The following is a 19,690-nucleotide window of genomic DNA, read 5'->3' as shown; positions in this document are numbered from 1 at the left end:
GTGAGATACTGGCTCAAAAACAAAAACAAAAAAAGACAAAAAGCTATTATTCTCCCTTCATGTTCTAATTTATAGTTAAAATTATTTTTATTTCCTTAACTTCTCCTCATAAATACTATTTTCCAACCACTGTCTTCATTGCTTTTTGTTTGCCCAAGAACTAAAATCATGAAATAAACACAAAATCACTAGCATTTTCAATAATCTGGATAGTAATAGTATTAATAAAATAATAAGTTTTACTATGGCAAAAAAAGTTGACTCTGCCAATGAACAATGTAAACAAGAATTCATGAAGGATACTATTAATAGAATATCTCAATGCTTTAGAAGCTTCTTTTGCATATAATTTAAAAGTACTCCAAAATTAAAACAGTCAACGAGACCTGATATTTTGTTGGCACAGGTCATTAGCAGTATTTAAATGTAATACAATTACAAAAATACTCTATTACAGAATTTTAGATTATTCACTTTATTCTTCACTACAGCTCTTCAGAATCAAATAAACTGTATTAAGTCTTAGTTTTACAGGAAGAAAAAGCACAGCCAGGATCAGGAGACCTAGGTTCTAGTCCCACCTCTATCATTAACTAGCCAAAAGACGTTAAAAAGAGACTAAATCCAATAACCCCTCATTTCCTTTTCAGCTCTAACATTTCTTATTCTCAAGATTTTAAAAAGTGCTAAGTATAAAAGCTAATAAATAGGGACAATTTTTTGGGGGGGCGGAGTCTCGCTCTGTCACCTAGGCTGGAATGCAGCTTCTCGTGCCTCAGCCTCCAGAGTAGCTGGGATTACAGGCACCCGTTATCATTCCAGGCTAATTTTTCTATTTTTAGTAGAGATGGGGTTTCACCATGTTGGCAAGAGAAGTACTAACCCTGTCTCTACTAAAGATACAAAAATTAGCTGGGCGTGGTAGCATGCACCTGCATGTTACTCAGGAGAATCGCTTGAACCTGACAGGCAGAGGTTTCAGTGAGCCGAGATTGTGCCACTGCACCCCAGCCTGGCAACAGAGCAAGATTCCGTCTCAAAAAAAAAAAAGGGACCGTTTTAGGCAAACCAAAAAATATGGTCACTATCATATATAAACTTGCCAGATACTGTTTTTTCATTTCATACTAGAAACTTGTTTTCTTAAGTTTGTATCTTGTTCTTACTTTGTTTTTGGAGCTTGTTTTGATTTTACATTATATTAACTCTTTTTTTTTTTTGAGACAGAGTTTTACTCTGTTGCCCAGGCTGGAATGCAGTGGCTCAATCTCAGCTCACTGCAAGCTCCGCCTCCCAGGTTCACGCCATTCTCCTGCCTCAGCCTCCCAAGTAGCTAGGACTACAGGTACCCGCCACAACACCCGGCTAATGTTTTGTATTTTTAGTAGAGACAGGGTTTCACCATGTTAGCCAGGATGGTATCGATCTCCTGACCTCGTGATCCAGCCACCTGGGCTTCCCAAAGTGCTGGGATTATAGGCATGAGCCACCGTACCTGGCCCTTTTTTTTTTTTTTTTTTTTTGTTTGAGACAGAGTTTGCTCTTGTTGCCCAGGCTGGATGGACTGCAATGGCACGATCTTGGCTCATTGCAACCTCCACCTCCCAGGTTCAAGTGATTCTCCTGTCTCAGCCTCCCGAGTAGCTAGGATTACAGGTGCCTGCCAACACATCTGGCTAATTTTGTGTTTTTAGTAAAGACAGGGTTTATCCAAGTTGGTCAGGCTAGTCTCAAACTTCCGACCTCAGGTGATCTGCCAGCCTCCACCTCCCGAAGTGCTTGGATTATAGGCGTGAACCACCACGCCTGGCCTACATTATACTAACTCTAAGGATTCACAAAGATTGAATTATTTTCAGCTAATGTCATACTCTACAATTATTTTATTTTATTTTTGGGAAACAGAGTCTCACTCTGCCGCCCAGGTTCCAGCGCAGTGGCATGATCTCGGCTCACTGCAACCTCTGCCTCTCAGGTTCAAGCAATTCTCGTGCCTCAGCCTCCCAAGTAGCTGGAACTACTGGTACACATGACACCACACCTGGCTAATTTTTTGTATTTTAGCAGAGATGGGTTTCACCATGTTACCCAAGATGGTCTCAAACTCCTGAGCTGAGGCAATCCGCCCACCTTGGCCTCCCAAAGCATTAGGATTACAGGCGTGAGCCACTGCACCCAGCCTACAAATACTTAGAAAGTAATCTATGTTTTCATGCTAAATTTCATAAAATAAAGAACAAGAACTAATACATTTTCCAGTTTCAGGTTTAAGAGACTTGTATTTTTTGAACCAAGTTTAGAAACTTTACTTAATGCCCATCAAAAGGAAATAACTAATTAACAGGATACTCATCAACAGTTTGAATGTGATTTGACCACATACAGTTAATCAAAAAAGATCCTTCTATTTCAAGGCAACTGTCAAAATCTATACACACAGAGCAAGGACACAATCTAAGTCGGAAAAAACAGATTGGCACAATTTCTAAATATTTTTTACCACGTAGTCCTAAGTTATAAAGCTGATAAACCTCAAATATCTCTAATTGCACAAATACTTATAGCTATTAAAAAAATAAAATCGGGCCGGGCGCGGTGGCTCAAGCCTGTAATCCCAGCACTTTGGGAGGCCGAGGCGGGTGGATCACGAGGTCAGGAGATCGAGACCATCCTGGCTAACACGGTGAAACCCCGTCTCTACTAAAAAAAAATACAAAAACCTAGGCGGGCGAGGTGGCGGGCGCCTGTAGTCCCAGCTACTCGGGAGGCTGAGGCAGGAGAATGGTGTAAACCCGGCAGGCGGAGCTTGCAGTGAGCTGAGATCCGGCCACTGCACTCCAGCCCGGGCGACAGACGGAGACTCCGTCTCAAAAAAAAAAAAAAGAAAAAAAAAAAAACAATCCAGGCTGGGTGTGGTGGCTCATCCCAGTAATTCCAGCACTTTGGAAGGCCAAGGCAGGTGGATCACTTGAGTCAGGAGTTCGGGACTAGCCTGGCTAACACGATGAAACCCCATCTCTACTAAAAAGACACAAACATTAGCCAGACAGGGGCATGCGTCTATAGTCCCAGCTACTTGGGAGACTGAGGCACGAGAAATCACTTGAACCCGGGAGGTGGAGGTTGCAGGGAGCTGAGACCGCACCACTAGTGGTACTCTAGCCTGGGCAACAGAGTGGGACTCCATCTCAAAAAGAAAAAAAAAAAACAATCCAAAAAATTTAATTTCCCAATTATTATTGGTTGTTCATAAACATAAACTAAAGATAATGTTCACTCCTGACATAAGCATGCAGTTCTCGCCAACTTTCCATTCCAAATTATAATTTAGGTGGAGACAGAATAATCTACAATCACACTCACCACTAGAACTTTCACAGAAGCTTTGTGAGGCATGGGCAGAGGGCTTCCCCAGCTTCTGGGCCTCTGCACCTGCGTTTAGCTGCTTTGCATTAGCCATTTTTGAATCTTCTGTTAATGAATTATTTGTTTTCTCCCGAGTCTGGGGCTGCTGCAACTCCTGGTCAAGTCTCAGAGGATCATCTGCTCTAACTAAAGGTAAGGGAGGCTGTGAAGAGTCTTCCTCTACAGGTTCTGTTTCTGCAGTCCCTGATTTCAGAACTCCTTCATATTCTACACTCTTTTCTTCCTTAGTATCTAATCTATTCTCAGCACATGGTTCTACTTCTGGAGCAACATCCTCCCATGACTGGGAATCTGAGCACTTCTCCACTCCCTCCAAAGGTTCACAAGAAACATCAACTCTGGGAGATGGCTCTTTCACATCTACAATGACAACACTGGAGTCCTCTGAAGTAGCTTCTTCCCAAGCTTCCTGATCCTTATGTTCCAATTCTTGGTCAAGTATCGCCAACTTTTGAGGGGAATCAATACTAATCACACTGGTTTCAACTTCCATAGCTTCTGAGCATTCTTTTTTGGGGATTTCCTTTTGAAGACACAGCCCTTGGGACTGAGTTTCAGTCAGAGAAAGGTGCAATGGGACACTCTCCATATTTTCTTCTTTAAGTTCCTCTCCTTGACTTTCACAAGGTGTCTCAGGGATTTCTTCCACCTCAGACCCTGAAGACCCCTCCTCTGGATGGTGTTCTTTAATTTCCATAGCTTCCTCCTGATCTAACACACTGGAGAGTGCCTCAGATCGAGTAGCTGGTGAAGGAACTGCCTGACTCCCCGAATCACAAGTGAGATCAATACAAACATCTTCCGCTACCGTTTCTTCTCTGCCCTTGCAACCACTGGCTAAAATACTAATGTCGTCCCTGGTGTCTGTGTCATCTCCCTTTGTTTTGTCATCATTCTGACTCAGTTGTACTTCACCATCCTGTGCTGGATTCATCAAGATACTATCATTTTCAGCAGGAATAAATTTAGAATTGAGAACTGGAGACATGGGTTCCGTATCCTCAATCTGTGTGTTTTCTCCATCTTCATCAATCCTGTGAGAACTCAAGCTCTCCATTTTTGGGGACTGACTATATTCACTTGTAGAAAGCATCAACTTGCAAGAATCCCCTGTCAACGATAGCCCAAGATCCTCAGGGGAATTCTTTGGTTCAATCTCTGAAGTTTTAGAACATTCAACTGTCAAAGATGAACTATGCAAATCTCCATCTTTCTTCCCATCATTTGATTGTTCTTCCAGACTTGGGGAGGGAATAAAAATGTCCTAAGGAAGAATAAAAAGAGACAAATCGTAATTTGTACATGATCATACACCTTTTATATCTAATCCCTGGATTCATATAAAATGTCTAAATCAAGTCAAATTTCTAAATCAAATTTTTAAATTCATATAAAATTTCTACATCAAATTTAAGAATTAAAGAACTCTAGGATAGCCAAGAGCAGTGGCACATGCTCCAGCCCATTTCAGTTCTCACAAAGTGGGAATACATACTCATTTTACTTCACGATTTCAAAATATGCTAGCATTCAACATGGTGAAACCCCGTCTCTACTAAAAATACAAAAAATCAGCTAGGCGTGGTGGCGGGCACCTGTAATCCCAGCTACTTGGGAGGTTGAGGCAGGAGAATCACTTGAACCTGGGAGGCGGAGGTTGCAGTAAGACGAGATTGTACCACTGCACTCCAGCCAGGGTGAGAGAATGAGATTCCATCTCAAAAAAAAAAAAAAAAATGAATGATAGCTTTTTTTTTTTTTTGAGATGGAGTCTTGCTCTGTGGCTCCGGCTGGAGTGCGGTGGCCGGATCTCAGCTCACTGCAAGCTCCACCTCCTGGGTTCACACCATTCTCCTGCCTCAGCCTCCCGAGTAGCTGGGACTACAGGTGCCCGCCACCTCACCCGGCTAGTTTTTTGTATTTTTTTTTTAGTAGAGATGGGGTTTCACCATGTTAGCCAGGATGGTCTCGATCTCCTGACCTTGTGATCCACAGGATAGTCTCAATCTCCTGACCCTGTGATCCGCCCGCCTCAGCCTCCCAAAGTGCTGGGATTACAGGCTTGAGCCACCGCGCCCAGCCAAAAAGCTAGCATTCATAAAGCAGATATTAAAATCCAGTGGCCAGGTGCAGTAGCTCATGCCTATTATCCCAGCATTTTGGGAGGCCGAGGCAGGTAGATCCTGAGGTCAGGAGTTCAAGACCAGCCTGGCCAACATGGTGAAACCGTGTCTCTACCAAAAATACAAGAATTAGCCGGGTGGGGTGGTACATGGCTGTAATCCCCGCTACTCAAGAAACTGAGGCAGGAGAATGGCTTGAACCAGGGAGGCAGAGGTTGCAGTGAGCCAAGATCATGTCATTGCACTCCAGTCTGGATGACAGAGCAAGACTCCATCTCAAAAAATAATAATAATAATAATTAATAAATAAAATAAAATCCAAAGGTTACAATATCAATAGTCAACAGAGAAATACAAATTAAAATCACAATGAAATGCCACTACATGCAACAAAAGCAACTAACATAGGCCAGGCGTGGTGGCTCACACCTGTAATCCCAGCAATTTGGAAGGCCAAGGCGGGCGGATCACCTGACATCAGGAGTTCAAGACCAGCCTGGCCGACATGGTGAAACCCCATCTCTACTAAAAATACAAAAATTAGCCAGGCGTGGTGGCGAGCGCCTGTACCTGTAGTCCCAGCTACTCACAAGGCTGAGGCAGGAGAATCACTTGAACCCAGGAGGCAGAAGTTGCAGTGAGCTGAGATTGTGACATTGCACTCCAGCCTGGGCAATAGAGCAAAACTCTGTCTCCAAAAAAAAAAAGCAAACTAACGTTAAAATAGTTCACAAAATAGCCAGGCATCATGGCTCAGCCAGGTGTGGTGGCTCACACCTATAATCCCAGCACTTTGGGAGGTTGAGGTGGGAAAACTGCTTGAGTCCAGGAGTACAAGACCAGCCTGGGCAACATGGCTAGACCCCACGTCTACAGAAACTTTAAAAATTAGCCAGGCATGGTATTGTGCCCCTACAGTCCCAGCTACTTGGGAGGCTGAAGCAGAAGGATCACTTGAGCCACAGAAGTCCAGACTGCAGTGAGCTATGATTGTGCCAATGCACACTAGCCTGGGTGACAGAGAAAGGCTCTGTCTCAAAAAAAGAGGAAAAAAAAAAGGGCTCACAAAACTGAGGATTAGCAACGATGGTGAACAACTGCAACTCTCGTACATTGCTGCTGGGAATGCAAAATGTTACACTCACTTTGGAAAAACAGTATGGCAGTATCTTAGAAACACTCATTACTATATAACCTAGGCATTCTATTTGTAGGCATTGACCTAAGAAAAATAAAAATATGTGCCCACAGAAAAGATGGGCATCCAAATGATCATAGAACTATTATTCATAAGATGTGCATGTTGGCCAGGCGCAGTGGCTCACACTTGTTTTTTTTTTTTTTTTTTGAGACGGAGTCTCGCTCTGTGGCCGGGGCTGGAGTGTGCAGTGGCCGGATCTCAGCTCACTGCAAGCTCCGCCTCCCGGGTTTATGCCATTCTCCTGCCTCAGCCTCCGGAGTAGCTGGGACTACAGGCGCCTGCCACCTCGCCCGGCTAGTTTTTTGTATTTTTTAGTAGAGACGGGGTTTCACCGTGTTAGCCAGGATGGTCTCGATCTCCTGACCTTGTGATCCGCCTGTCTCGGCCTCCCAAAGTGCTGGGATTACAGGCTTGAGCCACCGCGCCCGGCCTCACATTTGTATTCTCAACACATTGGGAGGCCAAGGCAGGCAGATCTCTTGAGGCCAGGAGTTCGAGGCCAGCCTGGCCCACATGGTGAAACCCCGTCCCTACTAAAAATATAAAAATTAGCTGGGCATAGTGGTGCACACCTATGATCCCAGCTACACAGAGGCTGAGGCACAAGAATTGCTTGAACCCAGGAGGCAGAGGTTGCAGTGAGGCAAAATCACGCCACTACACTCCAGCCTAGGCGACAGAGCGAGATTCTGTCTCCAAAAAAAAGATGTACAAAAGATCATAGGATTATTATTCATAAATTCATGGGGAATTATTCATATATTCACTCATATAATGGTCATATATTAATTATAATTGACTAGATTATTCAAAATAACCAAAAACTAGAACCAAATGTCCTATCAATTGGTGAATGAACAAATTGTGGATACTCATATTATGGAACACTATCCAACAATATAAATGCAATAAAATACTAATATGTATAATACAAGCAAATCTCAAAAATATGCTAAGTAAAAGAGCTCAAAAATAAAAGACCATACACACTTCCTGATTCCAAGTACATGAAATTCTTTTTCTTTTTTTTTTTTTAAAGACAAGGCTTCACTCTGTCGCCCAGGCTCTGGAGTAAAGTGGTGAAATCATAGCTCACTGCAGCCTCAATTTCCTGGGCTCAAGCAATCTCCCACCTCAGCCTCCCAAGTAGCTGGAAATACAGGTGGGCGCCACAACACCCAGGTAATTTTAAAAATGTCTTTTAGAAATGGGATCTTGCTATATTGCCCAGACTTGAAACTACTGAAATACCAAAACTATACTGACAGAAAACTGATGTGTGTGATTGCCTAGGGCAGGAGAAGGGAGTATGTTGGGCAGCAGGGAGATCAACCACAAAAGGTTATAAGGAAACTTTTTAGGGTGAGGGAACTGTTCTCTACGTTGATGGTGGTGATGGTTACACAGCTGTACACATTTGCCAAAATTCATCAAAACATACATGTAAAAATGACAATTTTATGTAACTAATACTTCAATATTTTTAAAGAGACATTAACATAAAACTTAGCTGCTTTTACATAAAAATTTACATTTAGTGTGTAATTTTGCCTAATGTAAATGATGTAAAACTCCAGACACAGGGCATTCATTTCCTATGTTTTGTTTTGTTTTGAGACAAGGTCTTGCTCTGTCACCCAGACTGGAGTGCAGTGGCTTAATAACAGCTCATTGTAGCCTTGAAGTCTTGAACTCAATTGATCCTCCCACCTCAGCCTCCCAAGCAGCTGGAACTACAAGTGTGCACCATCAAAGCAAGGTAATTTTTATATTTTTTGTGGAGAGGGTCTCGTTTTGTTGCCCAAGCTTGTTTCAAAATCCTGGGCTCGAGCAATCTGCCCACCTTAGCCTCCCAAACTGCTAGGATTACAGGCATGAGCCACCACGCCCAAGCTTTTTTTCCTATGATTTTTAAGGGAATGAGGAATCAAATGGGTAGTCAAGCATTCTGTATATTCCATAACTTCTGGTATTTCAATGTCTGGTATTTTTGTTTATCCTATCAGATTGTAACAATGATCATAAGTTTGAATCTATTCATATACTCTCAGATATGACTGAGTATAAACCGGTTCAAGCCAGGTGCAGTGGCTCTAACTTATAATCCTAACACTTTGGAAGGCCGAGGCAGAAGGATTACTTGAGCCCAGGAATTTGAGATAAGCCTGCACAACAAAGTGAGACCCTGTCTATACCAAAAAAAAAAATACATTAGCACACGTCCGTGGTCACAGCTACTTGGGAGCCTGGATGGTCAAGGCTGCAGTAAGCAGTGATTGTGCCACTGCACTCCAGCCTGCACAACAGAATGAGACCCTGTCTCAAAAGTGAAAAAAAAATGGTTCAACATTTCTGAATGGAAATTTAGCAAAACACAACAGCCCTGAAATCCTATACGCCATAATCCAATAATTCCATTTCTGGGAAATTAATCAATGAAAGCACACTAATATTTAGCTACAAAATGGTTCACTGCTATATTATTATTTAGAATAGGAAACAATATGAAATACCTTAAATGGTTACAAATAAGAATTTTCTTTTCTTTTTTTTTTTTGAGACAGGGTCTTGTTTGCTGCCCAGGCTGGATGGAGTGCAGTAGTGCGATCATGGCTCACTGCAGTCTTGACCTCCTAGGCCCAAGCGATTCTCTTACCTCAGCCTCCCGAGTAGCTGGGAATACAGGCACACACCACCACACCTAATTTTTTAGATTTTTTTGTAGAGACGAGATTTTGCCATGTTGCCCAGGCTGATCCTGAACTCCTAGGTTCAAGCAATCTGCCCGCCTCGAACTCCCAGAGTGCTGGAATTACAGGCATGAGCTACCTCGTCCGGCCAAGATAATAATTTTTAAATTGTGATCTATCACATGATAGAATGTTCTGTGGTCTACATAAAGGTATACAGAAGAACACTAAAAGATCAAAAAACATTTGGGCTCTACCAAGAAGTTTCTATTTTAGTAAAAAATTATGTAGATATACATTATAGTCTTTTTTTTCTTTTTTTTTTTTGAGACAGAGTCTTGTTCCGTCACCCAGGCTGAAGTGCAGTGGCGCCATCTCCACTCACTGCAACCTCCACTTCCCAGGTTCAAGTAATTTTCCTGCCTCAGCCTCCAGAGTAACTGGGATTACAGGCACCCGCCACTACTTCCAGCTAATTTTTGTACTTTTTAGTAGAGATGGGATTTCACCATGTTGGCCAGGCTGGTCTCAAACTCCTAACTTCAAGTGATCGGTCTGCCTCAGCCTGCCAAAGTGCTGGGATTATAAGCGTGAGCCACAGCATCTGGCCATTATACTCTTTTTACACATTTTATCATATATAATCTTCATGTAATTTTAGTTAATAAACATATAACAAAAAAAGCTAAGAGTTGGCCAGGTGTGACGGCTTATGCCTGTAATCCTAGCACATTGGGAGGCTGAGGCAGGTGGATCACCTGAGGTCAGGAGTTCCAGACCAGCCTGACCAACAAGGTGAAACCCCATCTCTACTAAAAACACAAAACTTTGCCAGGCGCATGCAGAGACTTAATTTCAAAAAAAAAAAAAAAACAGAGTTGTTATTTCTTAGGTAGAATAACTAATGATCTTATTTTCTCTTTTTTCTTTTCTTCAAGATGGGGTCTTGCTTTGTCACCCAGGCCAGAGGGCCGTGGCACAATCATAGTTCACTGTAGCTTCAGACACCTGAACTCAAGCAATCTTCCCGCTCATACTCCTCCCGAGCCAGGAGCTGGGACTATAGGTACACGTTGCCACACCCGGCTAATCTTTTTTTTTGGGTGGGGGGTAGAGACGGGGGTCTCACTACGTTGCCCAGGCTGCTGTCACACTCCTGGCTCAAGCTATCCTCCCACCTTGGCCTCCCAAAGCACTGGGATTACAGGTGTAAGCCACCATGTATTACCACATCTTCTGCAAGAAATATGTATTTTTTCCCTTGTTGCAAAAAATAAGTCATTTTACAAAGGCTCATAGATAAAACATCACTAATGTAAAGCTATAAATACCTTTTTTTAAATGAAACTCACAACATAAAATTAAGCCATTTTAAACTAAACAATTCAGGCCAGGCACGGTGGTTCACGCCTGTAATTCCAGCACTGTGGGAGGCCAAGGCAGGCAGATCACTTGAGGTCAGAAGTTTGAGACCAGCCTGGCCAACATGGTGAAACCCCATCTCTACTAAAAATACAAAAATGAGCTGGGCAAGGTGGTGTGCACTTGTTGTCCCAGCTACTTGGGGTGCTGAGGCAGGAGAATCACTTGAACTCAGGAGGCAGAGGTTGCAGTGAGCTGAGATTGTGCCACTGCCCTCCAGCCTGGGTGACGGAGCAAGATTCCATCTCAAAAAAAAAAAAATAAGAATCACACACACACACACACAAAAACAAAAATAAAATAATTGAGTGGCATTTGGTGCATTTACAATGTTGTGCCACCACCACCACTATTCTAGTTTGAAAACATTTAATTGTCTAATTTGTCCTCACCAAAATTAATACATATATCAAGAATGAGAAAATGTTAACTATCAAACTATGTTCTACTAATCCTCTTCCCATCCCTCATATCCTGGTAAAGCGTCAAAGAGGCTATGCGATTGACAAGTTTATTAGGAAAGAAAGAAAAAAAATTGACAAAATTATCTTTAGCCCAATTTTCTCTTGAATAGTAATAATCTCTTTACACATATTTAGATCTTATAACATCAAAATTAGGTTGACTTGGACTCCATCCAGTAACCAAGGTACAAAAGAAATAACAGATGTACAAGGGTTACCCATTAAGAATAACACGTACAAGTTTGACATATAATGAAAAAAGTAGGGAACTTAACAAAAATGGAGGACTGAACATACACATTTCAGAGTTTTCTGAAATCTCATTAAGTAATGGTAAAGTGATTTTTCTTAAGCACAAAATTTCAAGAAAAAGAGAAGAAAAGGTAACTGCAAAAAAAAAAAAATCTGGAAAAGGTAATCTATTTAACAGAAGAGTGAAAGCTGAATTCCTAAGCCAGCAGTAGAGAAAGCCAAGAAACACCCAGAGTTATATCACAGTTCCAACTCCCATAATCTCACCCTGCCCCTCCTCTGCCCTGGAGAGCATAAAATAGAGTGTCCCAGGACTGGCAGACAAGAGGCACAGTTATCAGGAAGTACAATACTGAAAATAGGGAGATTAAATGAAAATCTACATATTGAATGAAACCTGCACCTGTCTCCCAACCCCTTCCCACCCAAAGCCCTCTTCCATTAATAGACTTCTAGTACAATGGCAGCCAGGCCTATACCCCACAAATAGGAGATCAGACATTTTCCTAAGGGATCTGACCAGGCCAAGATAAATCAAGATACTGACATTATGGGACTTCCAATAAAATGTCCCTGCGGATCACATTACAGCAAATCCCAAAAACAAGAAGACCCAACCACCAACTCAGAACTACTAATCATCTGTCTGATATTTCACTCTTGAACATCACCAAATAATCAAAGATTACCAGACATCTGAGGAAAGCCTCTAATTTGAAAGAGATCAAAACAAACAGAACTAAAGTCCATCTGGAAGAAACAGTGACTATTCCAGAGAGGAGAAAACTGTTATTAATACTGTTACAGAGATAAGATAGTATATCCATAAAATAAGAGAAATTGTATTTAAAAAATATATTCTGAAAAAAATTTAGAAATTAAAAACCCAAGAGTAGAAATTAATAACTAAGAGAAGAATTAAAAGATGGTTGAACCGGGCAATTGCACCTGTAAGTATACATAAGAGAAATAAAACCATGTTCACACACAAACTTGTCCATAAATGTACACAGCAGCATTATTCACAATAGCCAAAAGGGGAAACAACCCAAATGTCCATCAAATGATGAATCGATGAGTAACTGTGGTATATCCACACAATGGTATTATTCAACAATAAAAAGGAATGAAGGCCAGGCACGATGACACACGCCTGTAGTCCCAGCACTTTGGGAGGCCGAGATGGGTGGATCACCTGAGGTCGGGAGTTCAAGACCAGCCTGACCAACATAGAGAAACCCTGTCTCAGGCCGGGCGCGGTGGCTCACGCCTGTAATCCCAGCTCTCAGGGAGGCAGAGGCGGGAGGATAGCTTCAGCCCAGGAGTTCGAGACCTGCCTGGGTAATACAGCGAGACCCCGTTCTCCACAAAAAGGGAAAAAAAAAAAAAAAGACAAAAAAAAAAAAAAGAGAAACCCTGTCTCTACTAAAAAAGAAAAAATACAAAATTTGCCAGGTGTGGTGGCGCATGCCTGTAATCCCCTCAGGAGGCTAAGGCAGGAGAATCGCTTGATCCTGGGAGGCAAAGGTTGCGGTGAGCCAAGATCACGCCATTGCACTCCAGCAAGGGCAACAAGTGTAAAACTCCATCTCAAAAAGAAAAATAAACAAACAAACAAATAAATAAATAAATAAAGGAATGAAATTCTTTTTTCCTTTATATTTTTTATAGACAAGGATAGATCAACAGAAAAAAAAGGAATGAAAATCTGACACATGCTACAACATAGGTGAACCCTGAAAACATTATGCTAAATGAAAGAAGCCATTCACAAAGGCTATGTATTTTATAATTCCATTTATATGAAATGTCCAGAATGGGCAAATCTATAGAGACAGAAAGTAGACTGGTGGTCTCTAACAGCCAGGGGTAGAAGAAAGGTTGAGTGAGTGCTAATGGGCATGGGTTTGGGGAAGGTGATGAAACTAATCTGAAATTAGATCATGGTGATAGTTGCACAACTCTATTACTATACTAAAAACCATTGGATTGTGTACTTTAAATGGGTAAACTGAATGGTATGTGAATTACATCTCAATATAGCCACTGCTTTTTTAATGACTGAAGAAATCACCCAGAAAGTTGAACAAAGAGACAGAGATGATCAAAAGTAGAAGACAAAATAAAATTAGAAGACTATTCTAGGAGTTTCAACATCCAAACAACAGATAGTCCATTAAAAAAAAGAAGAGGAACAGAGAAAACAAAGGGGAAGAAATTAAAGAGATAAATTTCTTTGAACTGAAGGACCTGAGTTTCTAAACTTGAGAGGGCCTACCAAGTACCTAAAACAATGAATGAAAATAGACCTATCCCAAAGGTCTGGAAATTTCAGAACACTGGGAACAAAGAGAAAATTCTACAGGATTCCAGTAAAGAAAAAACAGATCACCTATTAAAAGTCAAGATCAGACTGCCTTCACACTTTGTTTTTTGCTGCTCTTGTTGTTGTGTTGTTTTGTTTTGTTTTTTGGTAGAGACAGGGTCTGGCCATGTTGCCCAGGCTGGTCTCAAACTCCTGGCCTCAAGTGGTCCCCCGACGTTAGCCTCCCAAAGTGCTAAGATAACAAGCATGAGTCACCACGGCTGGCCTGGCCCTCACACTTAACAGCAGCACTGGAAGTTGGAAGACAAAAGAGCAATGCCTTCAAAATCTTTAAAGGAAAATTATTTCCCATCTAGAATTCTATAATCCTGCAAACTACAAATCAAGTGTGATAGCAGAATAAAAGCTACTAAACAATGTCCCCCACCAAAATGAGGGAGTAAACCAAGCAAGAAGATATGAAACCCAAGAGGTATCCAACACAAAGACAGGTAAGGAGAATCTCCAAGGATGACAGTGAAGGGAGGTAACAGTTATGCACCAGGAATAGAGGGCAACAGTACAGATTAGAAACCAGGAGGGTCCAAAAGAGGTTTCTCCAAAAAGATGAAACAGAAAGTCTAAGGCTCTTCAACACCCTAAAAGGAGTTTCTGACAATTGGTGGAGAGTCTAGGGTTGATTTAACGAGAGTCACAGAAAACTAAAAAAAAAAAGCCCCACAAGTACAATTTCAGAGAAAACAAATTACAGAAACATGAAAAAATAATCATAATATGTCATAGGCTCTGCTGTGAACTGTTTACATAGCAATAATGTAAAGTCAGTAATAATCTAAACAAAATTATGATTTAACTATACTTGGAAAATGGCTAAAATTTTTTTATGAAAATAGGCTGGTCACGGTAGCTCACACCTGTAATCCCAGCATTTTGGGAGGCCAAGGCAGGAGGTCTGCTTGAGCCCAGGAGTTCAAGACCAGCCTGGGCAACATAGTGAGGTCCCATCTCCATAAAAAAATTTTTTTTTTTTTTTTTTTTTTTGAGACGGAGTCTCGCTCTGTCACCCGGGCTGGAGTGCAGTGGCCAGATCTCAGCTCACTGCAAGCTCTGCCTCCCGCGTTTACGCCATTCTCCTGCCTCAGCCTCCCGAGTAGCTGGGACTACAGGTGCCCGCCACCTTGCCTGGCTAGCTTTTTGTATTTTTTAGTAGAGACGGGGTTTCGCCGTGTTAGCCAGGATGGTCTCCATCTCCTGACCTCGTGATCCGCCCATCTCGGCCTCCCAAAGTGCTGGGATTACAGGCTTGAGCCACTGTGCCCGGCCCTATAAAAAATTTTTTAATTAGCCAGGTGTGGTAGTGTGTGCCAGTAGTCCCAGCTACTCAGGAGGCTGAGGTGGGAGGATGGCCTGAGCACAGAGGTTCGAGGTTACAGTGAGCTAGGACTGCTCCACTACACTACAGCCTGAGCAACAGGTCAAGACCCTGTGCCTAAGAAAAAGAAAATATAATCATGCTATGTAGAATTATGGAGGTAAATACCAAAAGAAAAAGCATAAAGAATGAAAAGTGGTTATCTTTGGGTAGAAGGAGGAAGAGGTCTTGTTTTAACTATCTGACTTATTTTTGGGGTTTTACAAATGCTTATTAAGTAAAATCAAATCTTTAACTTAAAAGCTATGTTGTAAAGGTTTTTTTTTTTTTTTTTTTTTTTTTTTGAGACAAAGTCTCACCCTGTTGCTCAAGCTGAGTGCTGTGGCATGATCATGGCTCACTGCAGCCTCAACTTCCCGGACTCAAGCAATTCTCCAAGCAATTCTCCCGTCTCAGTCTCCTGAGCAGCTGGGACTACAAGCGGGCACCACCACTCCTGGCTAATTTTTGACCATTTGTAGAGATGGGGTCTCACTATGTTGCCCAGGCTGTTCTCAAACTCCTGGGCTCATGTGACCCTCCCGCCTCGGCCTCCCAAAGTGCTGGGATTATAGGTGTAGGCCACTGCACCTGGGCTACCAAAGGTACTCTTCAGAGACTTTTTAGGAGGCAGGGACTGCACTGGCTGAGGCATCTTATAAAACATGAGTTCAAAGAAACCTGATTAGAGTCATCTTAGGTTCCAAGAATCTCTGAACTACGTTCAGAATCACTCATTTGTCTGAAATTTTCATTGCTGATTTTTTGGCTAATTCTGAAGGTCTTTGGTAAATGTTGAAAACAGAGCAATTCCTTCAATAGTGGCTTGTTTTTCAAAACGTCTATTCTCCCTTTGTGGCCAGGAATTATCTCTGCCCCCACCAACTGGTAGGAATACCTTTCCAAAGACCATAAATGTCTTGTTTGGTCACTGATAAACATCTACAACCATTTTCTTTAAATTAGTGTTGGAAAAATCTTCTCAGTGCTCTCTGTCAGTGCTTATAGCTCATTCTTAAACTCTTTTTTTTATTTCTTTTTAAGACAGGGTCTCACTCTGTCGCCCAGGCTGCAGTGCAGGGGTGCGATCTTGGCTCACTGTAACCTCCACCTCCTGGGTTCAAGCGATTCTCCTGCCTCAGCCTTCCAAATAGTTGGGACTACAGGTGCTTGCTAGGCTAATTTTTGTACTTTTTGGTAGAGACTGGGTTTCACTGTGCTGGCCATGCTGATCTTGAACTCCTGGTCTCAAGTAATCCGCCTGCCTTGGCCTCCCAAAGTGCTGGGATTACAGGCATGAGCCACTGTGCCAGGCCAGATTTATAACATTTTTTTTTTTTTTGAGACGGGGTCTTGCTATTTTGCCCAAGCTGTTCTCAAATCCCTAGGTTCAAATGCTCCTCCCTGAGCTGCAATCTCCTGAGCAGCTGAGATTACAGGCATGTCCCACCATGCCCAGCTACCTTTACATATAACTTAGAAAAATAAAAGCTAAAGAAGGCCAGGCGCAGTGGCCCACACCTGTAATCTCAACACATTGGGAGGCTGAGACAAGAGGATTACTTGAGCCTAAGAGTTTAAGAACAGCCCTGGCAACATAGTGATACCCCATCTCTATAAAAAACATTAAGAAATTAGTTGGGCATGGTGCCACGTGCTTGTAGTTCCAGCTACTTGGGAGGCTGAGGTGGGAGGATCACTTGAGACCAGGAAGTCAAGGCTGCAGTGAGCCGTGGTCGTACCACTGCACTCCAGCCTGGGCAACAGACCAAAATCCTGTCTCAAAAAAAAAAAAAAGCTAAAGAAAATGATGTATGGTTTGAACATCCATTTCACCTCCAGGTAACCTTGTTTTCAACCCTTTTACTGTGAGCAACAGCTATCCTTATATGCAGTATTTACCAAGTGTAAGGCACTAGTCTAGGCCTTTTATATATATTAACTCAACCTTCATAAACAACCTATCAGGTAGACAGTATCAGTATCCCCACCACTTGACTGATGAGCAAACTAAGATTCAATTTCAATTGGTCACAAAGGTAGTAATGACAGAGCCAGGAGTGAGTCCAGGAAGTTCTGACTCTAGAGTCCTCATTTTTAATAATGCCACCAAATTGCTTCTAATGAACTGCATAAAATGGAATCCTTTAACAAAACAAGTTTTAAAACTCCAGAAAACAAACCAGTTTCTTTCTTCCTACTGTCCCCTCCTCACTAAATTTACAGTTCATTACTATTCATTTTCAAATTTTACTTTTAAATACAAACTCTTATTATAACACCTGCAAACTGGAAGGTGTAAAATAAGTTCTCCCAATAAAACTACAATAATTCCCCCACTTAAGGTCTTATAAGAATAGGTATTTAGATTGAATATATAATATAGTCATTTAGATTTAAGGATTTTCAACTCACTATGAAACCTGAATTTCATTTCTTTAAATATTTAAATTTAAAATTATACAAATTAATAGTTTTCCCTTGCTTTTAGAAGAAAATACACATTGGAAAACTAAAAACCATATTGATATCCTAAGTATAGGAATGATCCTGTACTGAGATCACATCTACTTAAATAATACACAACTTTTGAAACAATGTAACACTGAGAATTATTACGATACAATGTTAACTGGAAAAAAAAAATTAAAGTTGTGCTATACAACAACTTTTTAAAAAAATGGCCTGGCGCGGTGGCTCAAGCCTGTAATCCCAGCACTTTGGGAGGCCGAGCACTTTGGGAGCACTTTGGGAGTGTAATCCCAGCACTTTGGGAGGCCGAGACGGGCGGATCACGAGGTCAGGAGATCGAGACCATCCTGGCTAACACAGTGAAACCCTGTCTCTACTAAAAAAAAAAAATACAAAAAAAAAAACTAGCCGGGCAAGGTGGCGGGTGCCTGTAATCCCAGCTACTCGGGAGGCTGAGGCAGGAGAATGGCATGAACCCGGGAAGCGGAGCTTGCAGTGAGCTGAGATCCGGCCACTGCACTCCAGTCTGGGTGACACAGCGAGACTCTGTCTCTAAAAAACAAAAAAAATAAAAAAAATAAAAAAACACCAGCATGTGGGGGCACATATCGTCAGGACCTCCTGAGGCTGTGTCATGGGCAAAAAAATTTAGTTATTGAAAAAAACCATAAGCATGTGGAAAGACAAAAATTACAGTAACAGTTGTGTTAAGGTAGAATAATGATTTATGTCCCTTTGCAATTTTGCAGTAACATTTTCAAAAAGTTTAAAGACACTGTAAAAAGTTTAAACATAAAAAAAAAATCAAGATGTTAGGTGACTTCAAAACTGTTCTAAAACTACTTTGTGATGACAGCTTCATAACTCTGTAAATTTTTTTTTTTTTTTGGGATGGAGTCTCCCTCTTTCACCCAGGCTGGAGTGCAGTGGCGCGATCTCAACTCAGCTCACTGCAAGCTCCGCCTCCAGGGTTCACGCCATTCTCCTGCCTCAGCCTCCTGAGTAGCTGGGACTACAGGCGCCCGCCACCGCGCCCGGCTAATTTTTTTATTTTTAGTAGAGACAGGGTTTCACCGTGTTAGCCAGGAACAACTCTGTAAATGTACTAAAATATCACAAAATTGTACATTTAAAACGTGTGAATTTTATGGTCTGTAAATTATACCCCAATAATGCTGCTTTAAAAAAAACAACTCTTTCTACAATACTCACATGAGAAAACTGAGGCTGGGATGGGATAGGAAGTGACCCAGGAGTGAAGACTGGTGTGCTCTGAGATATTGGTGTTGAGGCTTGTGGTGATACAGTGGGCTCAGGTGGGAGAGGGCGGTTTTCTAATTCTACTGGTTCATCACTTTGAAGTTTCTTCTGAAAAGGCTCTCCTCCTTCTTCAGATAACACTGACATGTCCATTGGCTTATCTGGTTTAAAACAGGAAAAACAAATTGAGAAGTATCACTCATCAATATTACTCATGTTCCAACACCACTAATAACAATTACATTACAGACATTTTCACTCTAAAAAAATAGTGATGCAATTTTTCAGAAAAGCTGATGGAATAATAGTAGATTGGGTCCTAGCAATCTAGCAATACTTCCTTTGGTTGGAAGAGCTGCCCAAGCTTCTATTTTTAGGTATAGATCAAAACTGGATGCAACTGGGGCTACCCACCCATTCATAAGAAATAACTTGGCTCCTTTCCTGATTTTATAGCTCAGTTTTTCACTTCCCTGTAGAAAAGCTCAAGAAAAGCCCAAACTACTATTACCTAATTTAACCATCATATATTCTACCACAGGCCTTGAAAGACAGTGAACTTGTCACCACTTTAAGTAAACACAGCATCTATAATTAGTATTTATGAACTCATTATATTTGCATTAACAATTGCTAAATGCAG

At 41.6% G+C, this 19,690-nt stretch overlaps 1 protein-coding gene across 4 annotated transcripts in view; it reads right to left on the bottom strand.

Moving 5' to 3' along the window:
• The window catches only part of LOC113219840 (TP53-binding protein 1), an 87,107-nt gene that overhangs the window by 44,395 nt on the left and 23,022 nt on the right, over nucleotides 1–19,690 (bottom strand). For all 4 annotated transcript variants that reach the window (XR_003306830.1, XM_031935010.1, XM_026447850.1 and 1 more), the window contains 2 exons: nucleotides 19,000–19,208; nucleotides 3,364–4,690 (listed from right to left, as the gene is read on the bottom strand). Coding sequence is in view for 3 of the 4 variants with exons in the window: in XM_031935010.1 (XP_031790870.1) it covers nucleotides 3,364–4,690; nucleotides 19,000–19,208 (1,536 nt within the window). In the remaining variant the exon portion in view is untranslated. The remainder of the gene's footprint in view (nucleotides 1–3,363; nucleotides 4,691–18,999; nucleotides 19,209–19,690) is intronic.

Source organism: Piliocolobus tephrosceles, unplaced genomic scaffold (genome assembly GCF_002776525.5).
Source record: "Piliocolobus tephrosceles isolate RC106 unplaced genomic scaffold, ASM277652v3 unscaffolded_108, whole genome shotgun sequence".
NCBI lineage: Eukaryota > Metazoa > Chordata > Mammalia > Primates > Cercopithecidae > Piliocolobus > Piliocolobus tephrosceles.
This window is presented reverse-complemented; position numbering and strand designations above follow the sequence as displayed.